Genomic DNA, 20175 nt, shown 5'->3' with positions numbered 1-20175 from the left:
ACAGTTCACTGAAGTGTCCCCTTTTTTCTTAATTGTGGTTGAATGTGTGCTTTTTGTAAAATACAAGCAACTGAAACATTTACGTAACTTGGGCCAGGAGTGCACCTGAAAGTCGTCTCATCTCTGGGTTTGTAGATTTGCTTTAGATGTGCAATGATAAAAAAAAACAAAAACATAATCATTACAAATTAAATATTTAAAAGCAGTCTAATATTGCACAATATATAAAATCAGTCTCATTGCACAGACTCGGTTTCCCTTAATTGTTATTTTGAAGTAATATTAAAGATAGTGTGTGATAATATAATTAACAATCAGTGTTCTTCAAGCATCATTTTTTGAATAAAAAAAAAAAAATCACCCGCCTCTTTCCCTTCTGAAAACCGTAATAAACCATTTCTATGATCCATGTCTCCTTTAATAATGGTTTTTATCTCCCGAAAATGGTGCGTAACAAATACAGCTTAAAAAGCAAGTACCTGCACTGAGTCAACCTTGAATAGTTCAGATTTATTCCAACTGTCCAATCATCCACCCAGTTGTGCACTGCAGGAATCTAATTTTTCCAAAGGTTAACATTACATTTCCAGAAAACACAGACTACAAATCTCAAGCATAAGCTGTACATTAATTTTACAAATCACTTTTCATTATACTATGTACAGTTTAGGTATATTAGTCTTGAACCTGTCCTTGTCAGACGGTCCTTCATATTTAGGGAACCATCTCTTCTATCTCCTTATGTACATTCCGTATATTTGCTTTAAGTAAATATAATGTTAAGTATTTTATACCATCTTTGATTTGTGAAAGTAATGAATCCATGATAAGAAAAAAAAGATCTTTTTCTATAACATTTTGAACAATATTTGCTCAGGTATTGAACCCTAACATCCCTTGCTATGCAATGCTCTAAAAAATAAAGCAACTTCTAGGAAGCATAAAGTAGGCAGCCCACTCACGAGCTGCAGCAGAATAACGATAATTTAAAGGAAAAAGGCATTACATGGACATCAAGTATATAAAGCACAAGTGTAATAAGAGTGTAATGGCTGAAGAAAGGCCTGAGTGGGGAACTGCAGCTAAATGTTTAATACAGCTGCAGTGCACAGATATTTATAATTCATATTCTTATACCAAAAAATACTTGCATGTTGAGAACAGAATAGTCCAAAATAAAAAAAAAATAAAAAAATTCTCCTTTCATAACCTGTATACACATGACCATGGTGAATAGTCACATGCAACACTGAGACTTAACAACCGCCCCAAAAAAACAAACAAGTAATCATCTTGGTAGTTTTGCATGACTGACCTATTAGATCTCTACAGTATTTGGAATGAACAAGGTAATTCATTGGTCTCAAAAATTAAGCTCCCTAGACATTCCTGAATATGCAACTTAAAAAGGAACACAAATTTTACCTTAATAATCCCTCAGTTTAAGACACACAGAGGCCCATAAACAATAATTCATACCACCAAAACAAACCAGGTAGCTGACTGTTAAATACACAAAACAACAGGCCAATCAGCTGATGTTAGTCGAACAGGCAACTGTCAAATTACTTCCCATTCATCCTCAAGGTCTTCAGAGTGGGCTGCCATGACGCCTGCACCAGGTTTTATGCTTGAGTTGTCCTGACGAAAGGTTTTAGTGAGGCGCTGAATCAAACAACCATTCTGACTAACTGCCCAAAGCTCATCCAGGGGTGTCACTGTAAGAGCAAGGCAGAAAGATGAACATCAGGCTCCACTGATTCCTTTCAGAAATGAGAAATCATTCTTAAGATACATGCTACTTTTTGCTAGCCGTCATGCAGGCAAGTAGCACTTCATGGCTCCTGGAAAATATGATGTTGAGCAGAACTAAGCTTAGGGCAGAACTGAAATTTTCCTATGACATAATGTTACAAACAGGTTAACATTTGGAACTTAAAACTGCCCTGAAATACTACAAAAACATCTGTTGTGAGAACCCTAGACTACAGGAGATTAGCATTCATAGAAAACACATGGAACCCAGCATAAAAATTGTTCTGGTATGTGGACAATCATGGAACAAATCTCTGTTTGTAGCAGTTAGTTACTGACAGCTTCCTAGCTAAGTGACAAAAATGTAGTTTGTGAAAAATACTGTACACAGTACATAACTTTTAAATTATGCAACAGTCAATGCTATTCTTGAATAGAAAGCTAATCAGCAAACCAGACATGCAGTATATATACATGGCACTTTCAGCTTCAAGTGCAAGCATTCAGAAGACAGACTTCGCAGAGCCACATTCACTTTATTTTGAAACCCTCATCAACAATACCATATGTGGCCTGATGTCTTTCCAATGTTTAGAGTTTATCAAAAGGATATACAACCTGACCATTTTTAAAGGTTTTTTTTTTTTTGTTAGTAGTGAGGAGGAAAATTGACTGTTGAGTTATCATTACCATGCCAAACATGGTAGTAACCAAGAGTGAGCGCAATTATTAGGTACACAGTGGCTTCACCTCTAACTTGGGATCAAACAATGCTTCATGCTGCAGATGCGTGTGGGAAGGCTGTAGGTGAAAATAAACAAACCAGCGGAGCTAAAGAATAAAAACATTTTAACACTGGTAGTCAGCTTTGTTCAAGTTCCAATTCTTTGTCATACAGTATATAACACAGAACAATGAAATGTTGTCTGCAGACAAGATGCCATCAGTGCTTCAGAATAGGCTTGCAGTGTTTCAAGTCTCAGTTTAATCCTGCACTGTAGGCTTTCACAATATAATTTTCATTGTCTTGTAAGATGATACATGCACTTAGAAACAAAAAAGGAAAACATTGTATTTCACTTACACACACACAGACTTGGATTCAGTTTACAGTGCTTCATTCACTAGCAATACAAAGCTATTATCAATCTCTGCAGGAAGCACGTTAATTATTCAAGCAATGATGACAGTATGTACACATAAACGTTTCGATCATAAACCACATCACTGCAGATTAACCCCTGTGGGTGACTGTTTGAATGAACCACAGTAAGACAGACAAATAACACATACAAACTTTTACACTGTGATTTATAGGCTGCATTACTAGGTATTAGGTATTACGAAGTAGATGCAAAATTATTAAAATCTGTAAGTTGGTGAGTGGTATCTGCAGATTTTTACATTTTTTTTTTATAAACAGGACTTGTATATATCTCATAACTGATCTAGGCTAAGAGATTAACAGATGTTAGGTAACTTGCTACCACTAACTAACATTAAATAATAGGCCAAGTGAGGAGTGCTTTGAATAAATAAGCAATCTAAATGATAACAATAATTTATTGCTAGCATCTTCAAAAGTAGGTAGCACCATTACATAGGTACCATCCTCAAATCTCAAACACAAGAAGAAATTTAACAAAACGAGGTGAGATCATTTAATCCATCAAGCTCATCTAGGGTTGCTAATAGCTCTGCTGTTCCAATATCACATCCTGGTATTTGATAAAACATGTCAAGGACTTGATATCCAGCCACCTAGTTCAGATATGGTTTAAGTGACCACAGCAAAAGAATTTTAAAATTTTCTATTTTGCAAGAAGATACCATCATCAGTATCATCACCTTAGCTACATTTGATACTGTTGACCACGACAGCGACCTGGGAAACATTAGACTAACTGGGTGACATTTTATCTGTATGGTTGCAAGCAATTGAGAATCCTGCTCCCTACAGCCTTTCTCCTGTGTTCATAGAGCTTATGTGGATCACTTTTTATACTACCATGCTGCTACTGGGTAATTAAGTCATGTTTAGCTTTACCTAAAGGTCTCTCCTGGATGCATATCTGACAAGGAAGAGCTGACTACTAGTCTTATAAACATCACTGCCTCTACAAATCTGCTCAAACCCAAAACAAATTAAACTTATTCCATCTTGTTAAATCACCAGAACAAGTTAAGAAGGTCGGTTCCTTCACAATAAACTAACTCTTACAAAATTATTCCATCTTCCACTGTGACAAGTCTGGAGACATACTTGACAGCTTGAGGACTCCCAAAATCCACATCTGTTGCAATGAAAACTCTAATTTTTATCATCTATGAAACATTTCCAGAGTCTAATCCTACTTTTCTAGCTCACATGATGAAGTAAATTATCTTGCTTTAATCGCTCAACAGCAGGGCTAATGTAATTTTCGTTTAATGGTCTTCCTCCAACAATGTATCTGTCAGAAAAATAACCCAAGCATTGTTGTGACTACATTAGCCTTCACTTGGGTTGTTGGCACTGGCTTTCTGTCAAATATCAGATTTTCTTTAGAGCCCTGGTACGGACTTATGTTCCTACACCATATAAACCTGTCAGGCATCAGAGTTCTTTTGAGCTAGTCTACGTACTGTTCAATTATCTCAACATACAATCATTAGAAAAATGTTCATTCAGCTTTGTGGCTCTTCCTCTCTGGAACTTAATTCTTATGTTTATTTGTGAAGCTCATTCTGTTACCATATTCAGATCCAGACTGGTGACACATATGTTCTCTTGGAGTTTTTCATTTACAGATTTTATGGTTCCTGCAAATCAATGTGTTTGTACTGTCACTACTTAATCATACAGTAACGTGCACTGTTCAGCAACTTAAGTACCTTGCTTTACTAGCTTTGAAAGTTCTTCCCTAAATTTTCAATTTACTTTGTTCTATTACTTTTAACCCTTGGTATTTTTGTTTTACACCTGTTGTTGACCTCCACAGCTCAATTAGAATTCTTAACAAATCATAATGGGTCAAAGTAATGGCACTAAGTAAACTGGAATGTACATCTTTAGATATAGAATGGAAATAAAGTAGTCAAAGAAAACACAGGCAGCCATGTATAAAAAAGGAAGCAAGTATCACATTTTTCCATTTAGTATGTACTTATTTTAACATGACTTACAAATCATGTGTTTAGTGTAACTGTGTCCATATTTCTTTACATTGCACACAAACAGCTGAAGTAAACTGAATCATGAATCATCATTGCAAATCGGGCTAAAAACAAACATTACCTGATGTTAAAAATGACAAAATATTAAAAAGGGCACAAAAGGTTTGGCTATAACTCAACACATATAAAATCGGCCACTATTCTAAGTTTTCATACCTGTTAAACAAGTCACACATCCAGGAATTTTCTTCCAGTAATCTCCTGCTGGATTTTTATCTGTAATGCCATATCTACGAGCGAGGTCTCCATTAGGACAGCATACCCAAACTGTTCTCCTACTCACTGCAAGGTGACTGGCCTGCAGACCTAAATATGACATAAACATGGCCAATATTATGTATAAGTGCTTTGAAATTAAACGGGACAATGCAACCAGAGACGGAGCTTTAGTAAAATATTTCCGCAATACACCAAAACAAAAATTCACAAGAAAATTCAATAGTGTATAAAGTAAAATGGAAAAGTAATGACATTTTAAAAGCATATATGATTAATTTTCGGACACAAAAATGTTTTGTAATAGTATGTATGAAAAACATAATGCAATGGTAGATATAAGAAACATATGGGCAATGCACAAAGCTTCAGATTGTGTTTTGAAGGGTTGCACAATAAAATTGCAAACTTAGAAAACATAAAAAGATATATTTTCAAAGCAATATAATATACTATTAATACACTTGTTATATTCTGATCTCAACTCCTTCTATTAAAATTAATCAATCTTAATTACAGTGGTGTGAAAAACTATTTGCCCCCTTCCTGATTTCTTATTCTTTTGCATGTTTGTCACACAAAATGTTTCTGATCATCAAACACATTTAACCATTAGTCAAATATAACACAAGTAAACACAAAATGCAGTTTTTAAATGATGGTTTTATTATTTAGGGAGAAAAAATCCAAACCTACATGGCCCTGTGTGAAAAAGTAATTGCCCCTTTGTTAAAAAATAACCTAACTGTGGTGTATCACACCTGAGTTCAATTTCCGTAGCCACCCCCAGGCCTGATTACTGCCACACCTGTTTCAATCAAGAAATCACTTAAATAGGAGCTACCTGACACAGAGAAGTAGACCAAAAGCACCTCAAAAGCTAGACATCATGCCAAGATCCAAAGAAATTCAGGAACAAATGAGAACAGAAGTAATTGAGATCTATCAGTCTGGTAAAGGTTATAAAGCCATTTCTAAAGCTTTGGGACTCCAGCGAACCACAGTGAGAGCCATTATCCACAAATGGCAAAAACATGGAACAGTGGTGAACCTTCCCAGGAGTGGCCGGCTGACCAAAATTACCCCAAGAGCGCAGAGACGACTCATCCGAGAGGTCACAAAAGACCCCAGGACAACGTCTAAAGAACTGCAGGCCTCACTTGCCTCAATTAAGGTCAGTGTTCACGACTCCACCATAAGAAAGAGACTGGGCAAAAACGGCCTGCATGGCAGATTTCCAAGTCGCAAACCACTGTTAAGCAAAAAGAACATTAAGACTCGTCTCAATTTTGCTAAGAAACATCTCAATGATTGCCAAGACTTTTGGGGAAATATCTTGTGGACTGATGAGACAAAAGTTGAACTTTTTGGAAGGCAAATGTCCCGTTACATCTGGCGTAAAAGGAACACAGCATTTCAGAAAAAGAACATCATACCAACAGTAAAATATGGTGGTAGTAGTGTGATGGTCTGGGGTTGTTTTGCTGCTTCAGGACCTGGAAGGCTTGCTGTGATAGATGGAACCATGAATTCTACTGTCTACCAAAAAATCCTGAAGGAGAATGTCCGGCCATCTGTTCGTCAACTCAAGCTGAAGCGATCTTGGGTGCTGCAAAGGACAATGACCCAAAACACGCCAGCAAATCCACCTTGGAATGGCTGAAGAAAACAAAATGAAGACTTTGAAGTGGCCTAGTCAGAGTCTAGACCTGAATCCAATTAAAAAGGTGGTTCATGCTAGAAAACCCTCAAATAAAGCTGAATTACAACAATTCTGCAAAGATGAGTGGGCCAAAATTCCCCAGAGCGCTGTAAAGACTCATTGCAAGTTATTGCAAACGCTTGATTGCAGTTATTGCTGCTAAGGGTGGCCCAACCAGTTATTAGGTTCAGGGGGCAATTACTTTTTCACACAGGGCCATGTAGGTTTGGATTTTTTCTCCCTAAATAATAAAAACCATCATTTAAAAACTGCATTTTGTGTTTACTTGTGTTATATTTGACTAATGGTTAAATGTGTTTGATGATCAGAAACATTTTGTGTGACAAACATGCAAAAGAATAAGAAATCAGGAAGGGGGCAAATAGTTTTTCACACCACTGTATATAGCAGCTAACAGAGGATTCAAGAAAATGAAGTAGGCAGAAAAAAGCTTTCTATGTAACAGCAGATTTCCTAAAGTTTTGTTAAAAACAATAGAGGTACTTTTTATTTATTAACTTCTTTTTCAGTGATTTAATTATTTCTCTAATGTTTTATGGATTGTAACTCAGCAATATAAATTAGCAAAGCACATTTTGTTGAAATGAATTGGACCATACTCAAAGTTTCGTCATTCAGACTCATTTATGGTCATTTAAATGGCAGGTATAACTGGATATTAATGGTAAGAACATGTTATGGTAACTGAATGCAGAGAATCTTTTCACCTGTCGGTAAATGGTTATTAAAATAACAAAGCAGAACTTTAGCTGATACACGGTAAGGCTTGGGAAATGTATTATTTCATGGAAGGGACTTTGGGAGAAACAAACGGAGCATTGTGAAAGAAAGCAGGCATTTACATATTTCAAAACATTGATGCATATAAGTAATATAATATTTTATAGTTTAATAGTGCATATACTTTATTCCATACATTAGATGCAAAAATATAAATTATAAGCAAATCAAATTCATATTACTGTATATTGTATTTTTAGAAACTCAACACTTGTTTTAAATATGGACATTGTACATTTTATTCATAACTTTATCTTGAGCAAGGAACTGTTTTCTAATTAAATTACTGATGCTTTAAGCTATATAGCACTAGTTCAAATTTACTTGTGACTTTCTACTAAAACAAATATAACCTTATGTTAGTCTACAATATAACCTGTTAAGGTCTAAGTTCAGGGATAAGCAGGTGGGAGAACCTATGGTGTCTTGGATAAAGGACCATCTGTCTGGCAGACTGCAATTTATGAGGCTTAAGAACAGTGTGAACAGCATTGGAGTGACACAAGTGAAAGTCCCTTTCTCTTCAGCCTGTACATCTTGTACTATTAAATACAACAGCACGTCATGTCTCGTGTAGAAATTCTCTGATGATCCTGCACTAACAGAGTGTACTGACAAGGAGGTTGAGACAGACAGTAGGAGTCAGGTGGTGAACGTTTTTTGGTACAAAGAGAATTACTTTCAACACAACATTAGGAACATTTTTTTGACTTTTGCCTTGCTAAAGAGCATCTATGCCTAAAGCACTAACTCTGGAAGGGGATATGGAGGTGGTACACTGCTACAAGTACTTTGCGGTCAACATTAATTACAGACTGGACTGACCTTGTAACACAGAGGACGTATATGGCAGAGCAGATTGTTCCAACACCCCCCATCTTATAAGAATGTTCTACAACTTTATGATGGCCAGTGTGACTTTTTATGCTGTGGTATACTGGGCTGGAAACATCGCCTCAAGAGAGGGCTACTGATTTAACAAGTTAATTAAAAATACAGGCTCAGTTATAGGAAGAAATCTCGACCTCCTGGAGGAAGTAGTGGAGGATAGAATGAAGACAAAACCGAGTGCAATTGTGAATAATGCTGCACATCCTCTCTCTGACACACTAGCATTAAGTACTTTCAGCCAAAGAATGACTCTGCAGAAATGCGTCTAGAAAGCTGACTGGGGTTCCTTTATAAAAACAGCAATATACCTGCATCAAGCTTCACTCTGACTGTGGCTGCTCCTTTTCCCTTATGCCAAGTCATAAATTGTCTTTCTTTTTAGTTTTCGTTCATTTTAGTCATTCCAGTCTGTATTTGAGAGGGTGTTTATTGTTTGACGTAATATTACTCAATTTTTTTTTAATTGAGCTTCTATAAAAAGTAATTTCCCCCAGAGACAAATAAAGTACTGACTCCTTTATCCAAGGCAACTTTGAGACAAAATTGGTTACATATTTATTTTTTTTGTTGGAGTACAGGCAGGTGAAGTGACTTGCTCATGGTTACACTGTGTCAGAAGCAGTACTTTAACCCACAGCCTCTGGACTTCAAGCTTCAAACCCTAAGTTCAAAGCCCTAACCACTATCCAACACTGCCTGCCTGTGAGTTCATGAAGCAAAAAGAACACACTACACATTTTATAGCCCTGTTCACACAATTAGCTACCCACCAATCTCACACACCTAAATATTTTTGTTTTGTTTTTTTACCTGCATGCCTGGTTTACTTTGGCTTGTTTTGGAAGAATTATTAGGTAAAAGTATGGTGCTCACCAAGAAAAGATTGCCGAATATAAGAAGTTAATTTGGAAACTATAAAATCAAAAAATGAGCAACACTTGGGAGTAAAATTATTTGCAATTGCGTCCATCCTTTAATAGATATTATTGAGCATTAATTGAGGTATATTTGATGCTAACCATATGGACTGAACTCTTTCATGTGTGTTTTTCACATAGTAATACAGCTAGTGCATATTAAGCACTTTGGTCACAATTGAACTACCTCACAGGTATGTTGATGGAACGGTGTATTTTAAAGACTGTCTTTTCAAACTTAGCATTTCTGATTTCCTCTTTCATTTCTCCAAAATTCTGAGCAAATATACATGTGTGCATAATTATACTTTGTGACAGACAAGCATCCTATCCAGGTCTAGTTTTCACCTAGAGCCTCAAACTCCTCACAACCCTGAACTGGATAAAAAGGTTAGAAAATAGATGAATGAATGGACATTTTGGACTGCTACTGACTACTCTGCCATATTACTTACTTGAGAGGTTGTACTATTTAACCTACTCCTATTGTAATTTGTAGGGCTGCAAAAGAATTACTTATATATATATATATATATATATATATCAATAAATCATACTGTGGCTCCCCGGGAAACCTGTAAATAACAGTGGACAAAATGAACTTCTGGTATGCCTAGTAAACTTAGTTTCCTGCCTGATATTATGCACACAAAAGCTTTGCATTAATTTTCAATTTCCTTATACTTTAAAGCAATTTTAAAATAGCAGTTTAAATATGAGGTAAAAGAGCTGTAGACAGAGATGAATTTTATCACATGGCAAGGAGCCCATCTGGAGGTGCTATAAAAAGCAAGCTTTGTAATCTTAACAGTCGAAGGCAAAACAAGTAAGCAGAGTGCTACTTCAAAATGATTATAATAATTACAAACACAGCCATTACATTTAACTTGACAAGAAACAAAAGGGGTTGGAATAATGGGTCTGTAATGATTTGTCGACAACTGTTCTCTTCATTCATGCTAACATCCTAATTGCAGCGTAGTCATCAGAAATAACAAAAAGAAGGGCACTTGTTTCAAATGCCAGTGACAGCGCATGCAACAAAGTATGGGTTTTTGATATTCAGGTAGAACAAAGAAAAACATGCTGATTCATATTGCTGTTTTTGCATTGTGGCTATTTTTAATACCTAGTTCAAAGTTTTACTCCTGTCAAAGGCGTGAAGCAACTGGGGCAATGATAGGAAATTTGGGTGCTGACATTCAAATATGTTAGAAGTAGAAAGGAGGAGAGAGGAACTCTTGCTTCCTTTTTTTAAAGAACCCGTTATGGCTGAGGTGGGGGTTGGTGTGAAGGGTACAGCACAAATCCTAGATTGCAGGCCTTTGCTTAAAATGAAAGCTTGACTGACCACATGAAAGAGGGTAATGCTAATGTTGCCCTAAACAGGGCTATGCAAACATTTCCAGTATCTTCATGGTTTTTCCTTGGGTTCTGCAGATCACCGTCCCCCAACACACACACACCACCAGATATCACAGATGTGCATATAAGGATGACTGAGTATGCTAGCCAGGCCCACTAAAGGTGACTATAGGTAGGTGTGTGTATTCTGCATTCTAATCTGGCATTCTGCTCAGGATTGGTTCCTGGTTAACACCCAATTTTGTTGGGATAGGCTTTGGCCCTTTATTAATCTAAGCAGGGTAAATAGATGGATGGATGGATGCAAAAGAATTCTTAAGACGAATAAGGTAGAATTGATAATTTAGAATTAGAAGTCGAAGTAATAAACACTACAAATGCTTGAGAAACCATCCCAAATAAATAACACAAACAAAAGAGAGAGACGGGGGAAGGTAGAAATGTACAAACGATAAATATATAATAAATAAGAATCTTATCTAAATTTTCATACCTGGAACATGTTCCCAGTTGGTGCCAACGGGCATTTCTTCTGTGATTCCAGTTCGTACATGAACATTTCCACGGTTGTCGATTACCCAGAGCATTTTGTCATTTGGACTAGTGTAAATTTTTATAAGGTGCACACCAACTGGCTATGGATAAGATTATTCAATTAATTAAAAAATATTGCTGCCAATATAACATAACAATACACAAAACTCAGACTGGAGAAGTGTTAAACCACTGTCATTAAGCATAGACTTCAGAGTAATAACAATCCACACCTCCAAAAATGATTAGTAGAGTTTGAATCCTTTATCTAGCATTTTCTGTAAAGGTCACAATATAGTTTTTCAGTACAAAACCAATGCTCATTAAAGTCATTGTAAATTTGCCACTTGATATAAAAACAATTATGTAGATACAAAAGAAATGCATACCTGCTCAGGAGGCTCAATGCAAATCCATGCAGGCAACATCATACTGGGATTAAGTGGCTGTGTTCCCACTCTGAAATATACCATTCCATTGACATCACAGGCCCACACATTTTGACTCCCACATGACAAGCTCACCAGCTTAATTCTCCCTAAAATGCAAGCAAAACACAAAACCTATGAGGACACCTTAAACACACACACACACATTTCTATTTTTAATTTGTAGTCGTTGCTCATTTTTTCCTCTCGTGTGTATGAGTTGGATGTTTGGAAAAATTAGTACTCAGTGCATTGAGTAGTAACAACATCAGTTCAAGAACCGGCCAATGTAAGACGTGATGCAGTCGATCAAATACATCTTACATAAAACTGTGTCAAAGACACCACCAAGATCTGAGAGCACTAGGAAAGTCAGGTTACCCAAGCCTCTATGAACTATCAGATCATTTATAACTTTGAGATATGCTGATTCAGTGCTATAATAGGCCCGAAAGCCAAACAAACACCTTCTATTAGGATTATTTTGGGTGATAAATTTACTGTACTTAACATTTGTGGACTGACTGGGCGTACTCCTATGCCCCTTTCAGGATCTTCATGAGGGTAAAGAGCAGGTCTGCTATTCCACAGCCTGGAGGTAATCCACACTGCTTTTTTTGGAGCAGAGCTTCCAATGGGCAGAGTCTTCTTTACAGGGTTCTTCATTTCTCCTTTACCACATATGGTAAAAGTTTGCTATATTTAATAAAATTTTGCATGACACTACATGGCAAGTATGCTTATACCAGCCAAAAGCAGCATCATCTTGTTAAGGACATCTCATGAGAGCCGAAATATTAGCCTGCGGGCTAGTTGCACCCATGCCACAGGCTGGTCCTGGCCCATGGTCCACAGTTTGCCTATCATTCGATTTATCTGAATGGACACTGTCTTTTCATTTACTTAGACAAGAAATGGAAAGTTAGAAATCTATAATGTCAGAGTTAAAAGGGGCCAGCAGAGGCTTGACTATAGAAATTTTGAGACCAGGAGCAAATTTCCATGATATAACAAATGGCTGACAATACTCAAGTCAATGAATGAAAAGGGAGTTCATGACCTGTTTAAAAAAATTAGTAAGTAAAAGATCAAGACCTGCGGTGGGCTGGCACCCTGCCCGGGGTTTGTTTCCTGCCTTGCGCCCCGTGTTGGCTGGGATTGGCTCCAGCAGACCCCTGTGATCCTGTAGTTAGGATATAGCGGGTTGGATAATGGATGGATGGATGGCGATCAAGACAGCAATCTTAAGATTTTAAGAACATCACGTTAAAATCACTGTCTGAAAGTCATTACGTGATGGGAGGAGTAATTCTTTGAGGACGAGAACTTACTTTAGGTTTTTTTTTATGGCAGTAAATTTCATCCCCAAAAAAGTTACAAACTCATTGCATTTGTCAATTGGGTATTTCAATGAGATTTGAGGGGTAAGATTAATTAGTCTATCATTAGATAAAAATGGAATTATCTTATGCAAGTGTTTTATGCAAAATGCTTTCAAATATAATGTTACAAATGTGTTATTTTTGGCTATCAAAGGAAAAGGTAAAATATAGAACAGTGAGAAAAATACAAAAAATAAAAATTAACTAATGTAAAAGTCATTGCAAAATTAGCTTTTAAGGCCACTTTATTATATGTTGATAATGGAGGTGATTGAGTTTAAGATACGCAATTTGTAAATGCCGACTTGTGTTAGTAATTAGACTGAATGAGCGTGATGGAGTTAATCAAGGGCTACATTAGCAAAATCTACAAAAGGAAAAAAATAAGCAAAGGTTATTTATTATTCCTACCTGGAAAAAGACAAAAAAATAATTTTACAGCAGCTAGACATTAAAATTTTGTGTCTCTAATTTTTTTCTGTGCTCCCAACCATCCTCTCTCTCTGTATAAAGCCAAAATATTATGTATCTATCTTCTTTTTTATTTTTATGTTTTAAACTGTACTGAAATGCCTCTAGGGTACGGAGTCTGCACTGGCACGATCATAGGTGTAATATCTGCATTTGCAAGAAGATAGGCGTTGCCCCTTTAGTATCCTAGTTACATTCCCTTTTGTGTGGTTGTGTATTGCACTGTTATCTGTTACCTTTTAAAAATGAACAAACAGTAACTTTAAATAAATGAGAAAAAGACAAGCCCAAACATATCAATATTTGTCTTGTAATAAAGTGTCTAAATCATTCTAATGACTAAATGTTTTAATATCAAATGCACTTTGTTGACTTTAAGCAAACCCTCACTTATTCTGCCTATGTTTGTTTTTTTTTTTTCTTTTTACAAGTAGGTTTGATTCACACACTCAACAAATAAACTTGTAATGTCATATCTAAGATTTGATTACTCAAGGACAGAAATATTTATAACAGAAAGTGAAAGTACATTATTAAAAGTGTTTCACAAGTGAAATATGAATAATATATGAACTTTCAGCTTTAACCCTGCGTAGCTCAAAAGGTGCAGCCTTTCAAAAAACATTTCACAATCTGAAAAATACATAAAAGAACATGCTATACAAAAAGAATAAAAAACACAAACCAGTATCAACCAAGCATGTTCATCAACTTACACCATCTCCAAATAAAATTCAAATCTTATTATATATAGTATTGTCCACAGGGCAAATCCATCAAAATAAATTGGTCAATTCTTGTTATCACCTGGAGGTTACTTTCCTCGAAAACCCTGTGGATACAGAAACCGCAGATAGTGAAGCATTGATCTTATAGGAAAACTGGGGTTGGAGTCTGGTGGGACGACATTTTGGGAGACGGAGTTGGATGTTGTCGTCCCTTGATGCTTGGTAATATTCACCTACAAAAACCTTGCTATGACTTTTACTTCCTTTTTGGTCAAGTTCAATCAACTTCTAGGATCTTCACCAGATGCTATGAGCAACCACAACTAAGCAAATCTGAGGACCTCACTGAACATCTAATCAGTGGTAGTGATGGGTGGTGGTGTGTACAAACAGCGAGGGACTTAAAGCCCACACTTACTGGGAATTCCATGTTCATGGGAAACAATTGCAAGCACAGGTCCCAATCATGAATGCAGTTAAACAGCTTTCCCACTCCACTCTGTGCCGAGATGACACATGCTGATCTATCCAGTGTAGCAAGCATGCAGTTCCAGACATTTAAGGGAATGACAGACTGGTTATGGCTCAATCTCACATTTTGCAACTGTGCAATGAGTCCCTCAGAATTTTTTTTTTGCTACAGCACAGTTTGACTGTGTGTGTCACAAAATGGGCCACACCTTTGTAATAGCAGATACAGTAAGTGAATCTGTGTGAACTGAATCCACGAATAGTGAACATTTATTGTATAGCTGAAAGCAACTAGACAGCAAAATGAAATACACAGCAAGAGAAATAAAACTCTGTAAGAGCCAAAAATGTACAAAATGGATTGATGAGCTATAGGAACAGAACAAGAACAAAAGCTGATGAACTGCATGGTAAAATCAGTACCACTATGGTACACAAGATTCACCAACCGAATTAAAACAACATCAAGAGTGAAAAAATAACTTAATAGGTACAAAATGAGCCTTACATGGAGACTTTGGGATGTAGTGGTTTAGAACATCTGAGAGTAACAGTGACAAAAAGGTTTAAGATTTCTCATTTTAGTTATGAAACAAAACCTCAAAATGGGAACACACAACTCTGGAAGAAGATGCTATTCTGAAGTTCATGGCCTAGTGAAGAAAACTCTCCATCATAAGATTAACCTGTTCTGTGAGAATATACAGAACATTTGTGGTGGACCAGAAGATGTAAAAGTAAGAACTTCACTGTGATATCACCATGATCAAAGACCAAAAGAACATCATGAAGAACTTTGGGGAACTCAAGACCACGAGCTGACATTACAATCAGATTCAGACACTGGAATGCCAAGCTGCAAATCTGACTCCTAAATTAAAACATTAATGTTTTTATTATAAAGAAAATGTGGAGAATGGAAACCTAGAACATTTTTTAAATAACTGTGGCTATCTAGGTTTCCAAACTGTGTGATTTAGCCCTGGTGACTGAAATATGTCAGAGATTACATACTTTAAACTGTAATTCTTAAAGGCCAAAATAGTCTTTGGACTGTACTCAATTTACTCTCCAACTCCATACTAGTTCTCATTCCACCCCAATCAATTTAACCAAATTTTAAAATTTCAAAGATTTTGAAATCATTCTTTGCACTAATTCATATTCACACACAAACCGACTCTTAGATAAATCCCCCATTCATTTTTTACAATGTACCCCAACATTCTCCTTGCTCATGTAAAATTTGTTTCATATTTGACTCTCATCATCTAATGAAAAGAAAATTATTTTCGTCTCCCCAATCACTCATAATATTGGGTGCATTTCCCAATACCTGACTTTGATAGTGAGCAAATTCACTGGCCATACTCATCCTAATCTTCTGTCATTCATCTCCTACACAGCCTTTTAGAACTTCAATTATCCTCGTTTGCAAAATGCTGCAATAAACTCTCCTACAAACGGAATGAATTTATTTCTGTTACCTTTAGCGTTTGCAATGTTTGGCTGGCTGGTAAAGGAAGAATATTAGACTTCATAAAAAAAATATTGCTAGCAGTCTGGCTTAGTGTAAACAAATTAACTCTGAACTACATTCAAGACACACTTATCTTTATAGTGCCACTTAGTTTAGTGGACGCAGGATGAATTCTCATTTATTCAAACCAGATTGGAATTAAATTGCTTACTGCACTAAAGGCTATGTTATGATATCCACCAAATATACAGGTGTGGCATTATGTGTCCTGTGCTAAACCCAGAAAATTATTGGCACTTCAGAGATGTTGCTCTTTCACCACTATTTTGGCCTTCAAAACAAAACCATGGCCCCCTCCTACTTTATCTACTATAATTAATATATACATATTTTTTTTTTACAAAAGTCTATTGTAATTTTCACCAAATTCCAGCCCCTCTCAATTTTATTCCTTCCTAGAACAGTGTGACCTCTTTTGGCTCTTTAAAGCAGCTTCCTCCTTGTAGGACTTTTCCCTCACATTGACGAAGTTCAAGGAGGCTTTAAACTCTGTGGGCAAGGTTAAATATCTCCAGAGCCAAATGGTGTTCCATCACAATTGTTAAACACTTTTTAAAATCAATTATACACCCTATTCTAGCAAAAGTTAAATGCTTTTATTTGCTCTAAAAAACTGAATTCCTCAATTAAGGTGGGCATGATCAGATATCTTTTAAAAGTTGTCAAGAAGCCCCCAGGATGTTAAAATTACTGCCCCATTTCCCTGATCAACTACAATACTAAGCTGCTATCAATCTGCTATCACAAACTAGTTCACTGAAATTATACCAGTTTCACTCACTGCCTCCTTTATGTTGTTGATGCAGCCATGTTATACTGCTCTTCTTTCCTTTTACATGGAGAAGACATTTGACTATATTAATGGGGCTCTTCTTTGGCGGGTGGTAAACTGAATGGGATTTCATGAGGTATTTATTTATGTGTCAATCTTTCCACATTTACAAAAGGTGCCAGAGATAGCTGTTCCCTATACCCCCTTTACCTATTAATTTTTCTGCATCTCAAGCCTCTCACAATTGCCTTCCATAACATTTCAGTATACAGGATGTCGACCAAAAAAAAAAAATTCTGACTATATGCCAATGTCATCCTGCTTTTCTGAGCGATGCCCTGTCTGATTTCTCCCACATCTTTATACTATTTATTTCCTATGCGGCACCATCCGACTACAAAATGAAGTGGTTCAAATCTACTCTCTTCCATTTAAATCACATTTGTCAACAGAACTCTCTCCCACTATCTGTTCAACTGGCAAGATCTTTAAGATATAATGGGACTGCTAGTGGTACATCAGTGCTGGACATTGCAGTCTTTTAAAACATCTACTGTATAATCTGACATACAAGTATGTAAAGGATTACCTCTTCTCCAACTGCTCTTCCCAGTCTTTCCATTCCAAATTGGAAATTACTAAAACAGTTTTTTTTTTGTTTAAATTATCTCAGTGCTATGTTTTCCATCAATACTACAGTCATATATTGGTTCAGAACCTTACATTCCTGCTTTTTGTCTATCTCAACATTAACCTGTGACTGACATAATAGATGGGCGAGGGTGTCTTTATTTGACTCAGAATTATTGGGCATACATCCTCTGTCCAATTCGAGGCGATTCATCCCTGCTAACCCTCCATCTTTACTTACTATTGAATAAGATTTGTCTCCCCAACCCATTTCCTTGCTATTTTTCCCTAAATCCACCTGAAACTGAAATCACACCACCCTAATCATGGTCCCTTTAGTTCTTAAGTCTTTGGGATGTGGCAAATAATTTAGGGACACCTGGATTCCTGTCCAGGTTATTGTAGTCATACTATGCAACAGGCTATTAAGATGCAACCTTTTTTTTCCATTTTAATTCATTTGCTTGTTAAAAATTTCTGTTCTGTTTCATCTCACCAAAAATCCTTCACTGAAGGACTAGCATTTAGATTTCTCAGCATAGACTTAAAAGAAAAAAAGAAAACTTATAAACACAAATCAAGGTAGTTCAGCATTACAATGGCATTAGCCATTTTACTTAGATACTGGCAGCAAAAGACCTCTTTACATTTACAACCAACTCTGGCCTACTTTTTATTTTACTACTCTTGCAGCTGACTGGTTAAAAAAGTCTATACAAGTGCCACTCAAGCCATTCAACTGGAGATAGGCTGTGCAAGGATATTTATAGGAGGGATCATGCACTCTACAGATGACCTTTAGAAATCAAGCTTAATTCTAAAACTGGCAATGTACAACACATATTGAAAATTCCAAAAGAAATCTTACTACAACAGCCATATAGCAAGTAAGTGGAAACAGGCTAAAATTTCCAGACATTAGGTATCCGAATAACTAAAATACAGCTTAAGACTACAACAACACTACAAAGTCATCATAGAATGTGTGTATAAACTGAGAAACGTTCCAAAACTAATTGGTATCATCAGATTAAGAACTTCTAAGAACCCATAAAGTAAGACGAACTATATATATATATATCACTACTGAAGGGACGGCATGCAATACAGACTTTATAAAGTCATTAAAATTCTGATGGAATTTCTTAAAAAGACTGAGACAATTATTGTGCAAGTTACCAAAATGCAGTCTACATTCTCCATTTGCCCATTTAAAAGCATTCCCTAACAATTTTCTTGAATCTTTCAACATTTGCACACTATACCTTTTCTGAACTAATGCAAGAATGCTGAAAAATAGCTTCCACATTTTCCCAGGTGGATACTTTACCTGATGTTCAGCATGTGATAAGATTATTGGTAAAGTACCACAAACACTTAGCAGCGTGAATAGCATTCTGTACAGATGCAGACTAACTCTCTGATTGAAGTTTTGCCACTGTGCAAAGAGGTGAACAGCTGGTAAGTTAGCATCTTAGAAAAACACACTGACTAAATGAGCTCATAAAGAAAAGATTCCAATAAAATTGAGGAAAGCAGGTCAAATCATCTTGCTTCTCAGTGAAATAATGCCTTTTGTGCTAACAAATAGTTGAACTGCCTGTTGTTTTACAGAGACAATATGACTGACTAGCCACAGGAGAAGACAATGAAGAGCGCCTTCATCATTAGCCCTTTATCTGTTAGATATTTATGTATAAAAGCCACATGAAAAAGTAAAAAAAGAAAACAAGCTAAGCGCATACACCACTACCACTGCCACCATCATAATGAGGAGGGGCTGTTCAAGTAGAACCAGTGTAAATGCAATATATCTACATTTTCCATGTTTAAGAATGAAGGCTACAATAAAAAAGCCTTAGAAGTCCCAAAATTACTTACTAGTTAAGCTATTTTAAAAGTCCCTTTTTCAACTGCAGTTTTAGAAAGTACAGGCCTTATTTTTAAGCAAAGCTAAAAAGTGTTGCTGTTTTGCAAATCACTAAGCAATTGTTCCATTTGATAGTATAGCACACCATGTCAGGAGGCAGTACTTAATATAGTTTAGAAATCCAGCTGCTATCAGTGAATAACCCAGAGATATACAGCGCTATTTACGCAAAGGACAAGTTGCTAACTTGCATAATCATATCATCTAGTGGTGGTGTTTGTGCGGCTGCCGGTCACAGGACGTCCCCAGTGGCAACCTCTCTTACGTCACAACACTCAAGGGCAGGGGCTCGGGTATCACTGCATCAGCTAACTGCCATCTATAGCAAATTCTCTGACAGTCGGGACCTGCTGCAAAACATCCCTTCCTCAGCCTGTATTTAAAATATCCCAGACATGTGCAGCTTGTATCATTAGCAATTCAGCA

General features: G+C 36.4%; 1 protein-coding gene across 2 annotated transcripts in view; it reads right to left on the bottom strand.

The window, feature by feature from the left end:
- Positions 1 to 347: 347 nt before the first annotated feature.
- Positions 348 to 20175, bottom strand: part of tecpr2 (tectonin beta-propeller repeat containing 2) — an 85154-nt gene continuing 65326 nt past the window's right edge. For both annotated transcript variants that reach the window (XM_039741362.1, XM_039741361.1), the window contains exons 17-20: positions 11787 to 11935; positions 11357 to 11498; positions 5128 to 5277; positions 348 to 1718 (exon numbers count right to left, since the gene is read on the bottom strand). In XM_039741362.1, coding sequence (XP_039597296.1) covers positions 1561 to 1718; positions 5128 to 5277; positions 11357 to 11498; positions 11787 to 11935 — 599 coding nt within the window. In that variant the 3' untranslated portion in view covers positions 348 to 1560. The remainder of the gene's footprint in view (positions 1719 to 5127; positions 5278 to 11356; positions 11499 to 11786; positions 11936 to 20175) is intronic.

This window comes from Polypterus senegalus, chromosome 18 (assembly GCF_016835505.1).
Source record: "Polypterus senegalus isolate Bchr_013 chromosome 18, ASM1683550v1, whole genome shotgun sequence".
NCBI classification, from domain to species: domain Eukaryota; kingdom Metazoa; phylum Chordata; class Cladistia; order Polypteriformes; family Polypteridae; genus Polypterus; species Polypterus senegalus.
The sequence above is the reverse complement of the archived record's forward strand: the minus strand, read 5'-3'. Positions and strand labels throughout refer to the sequence as shown.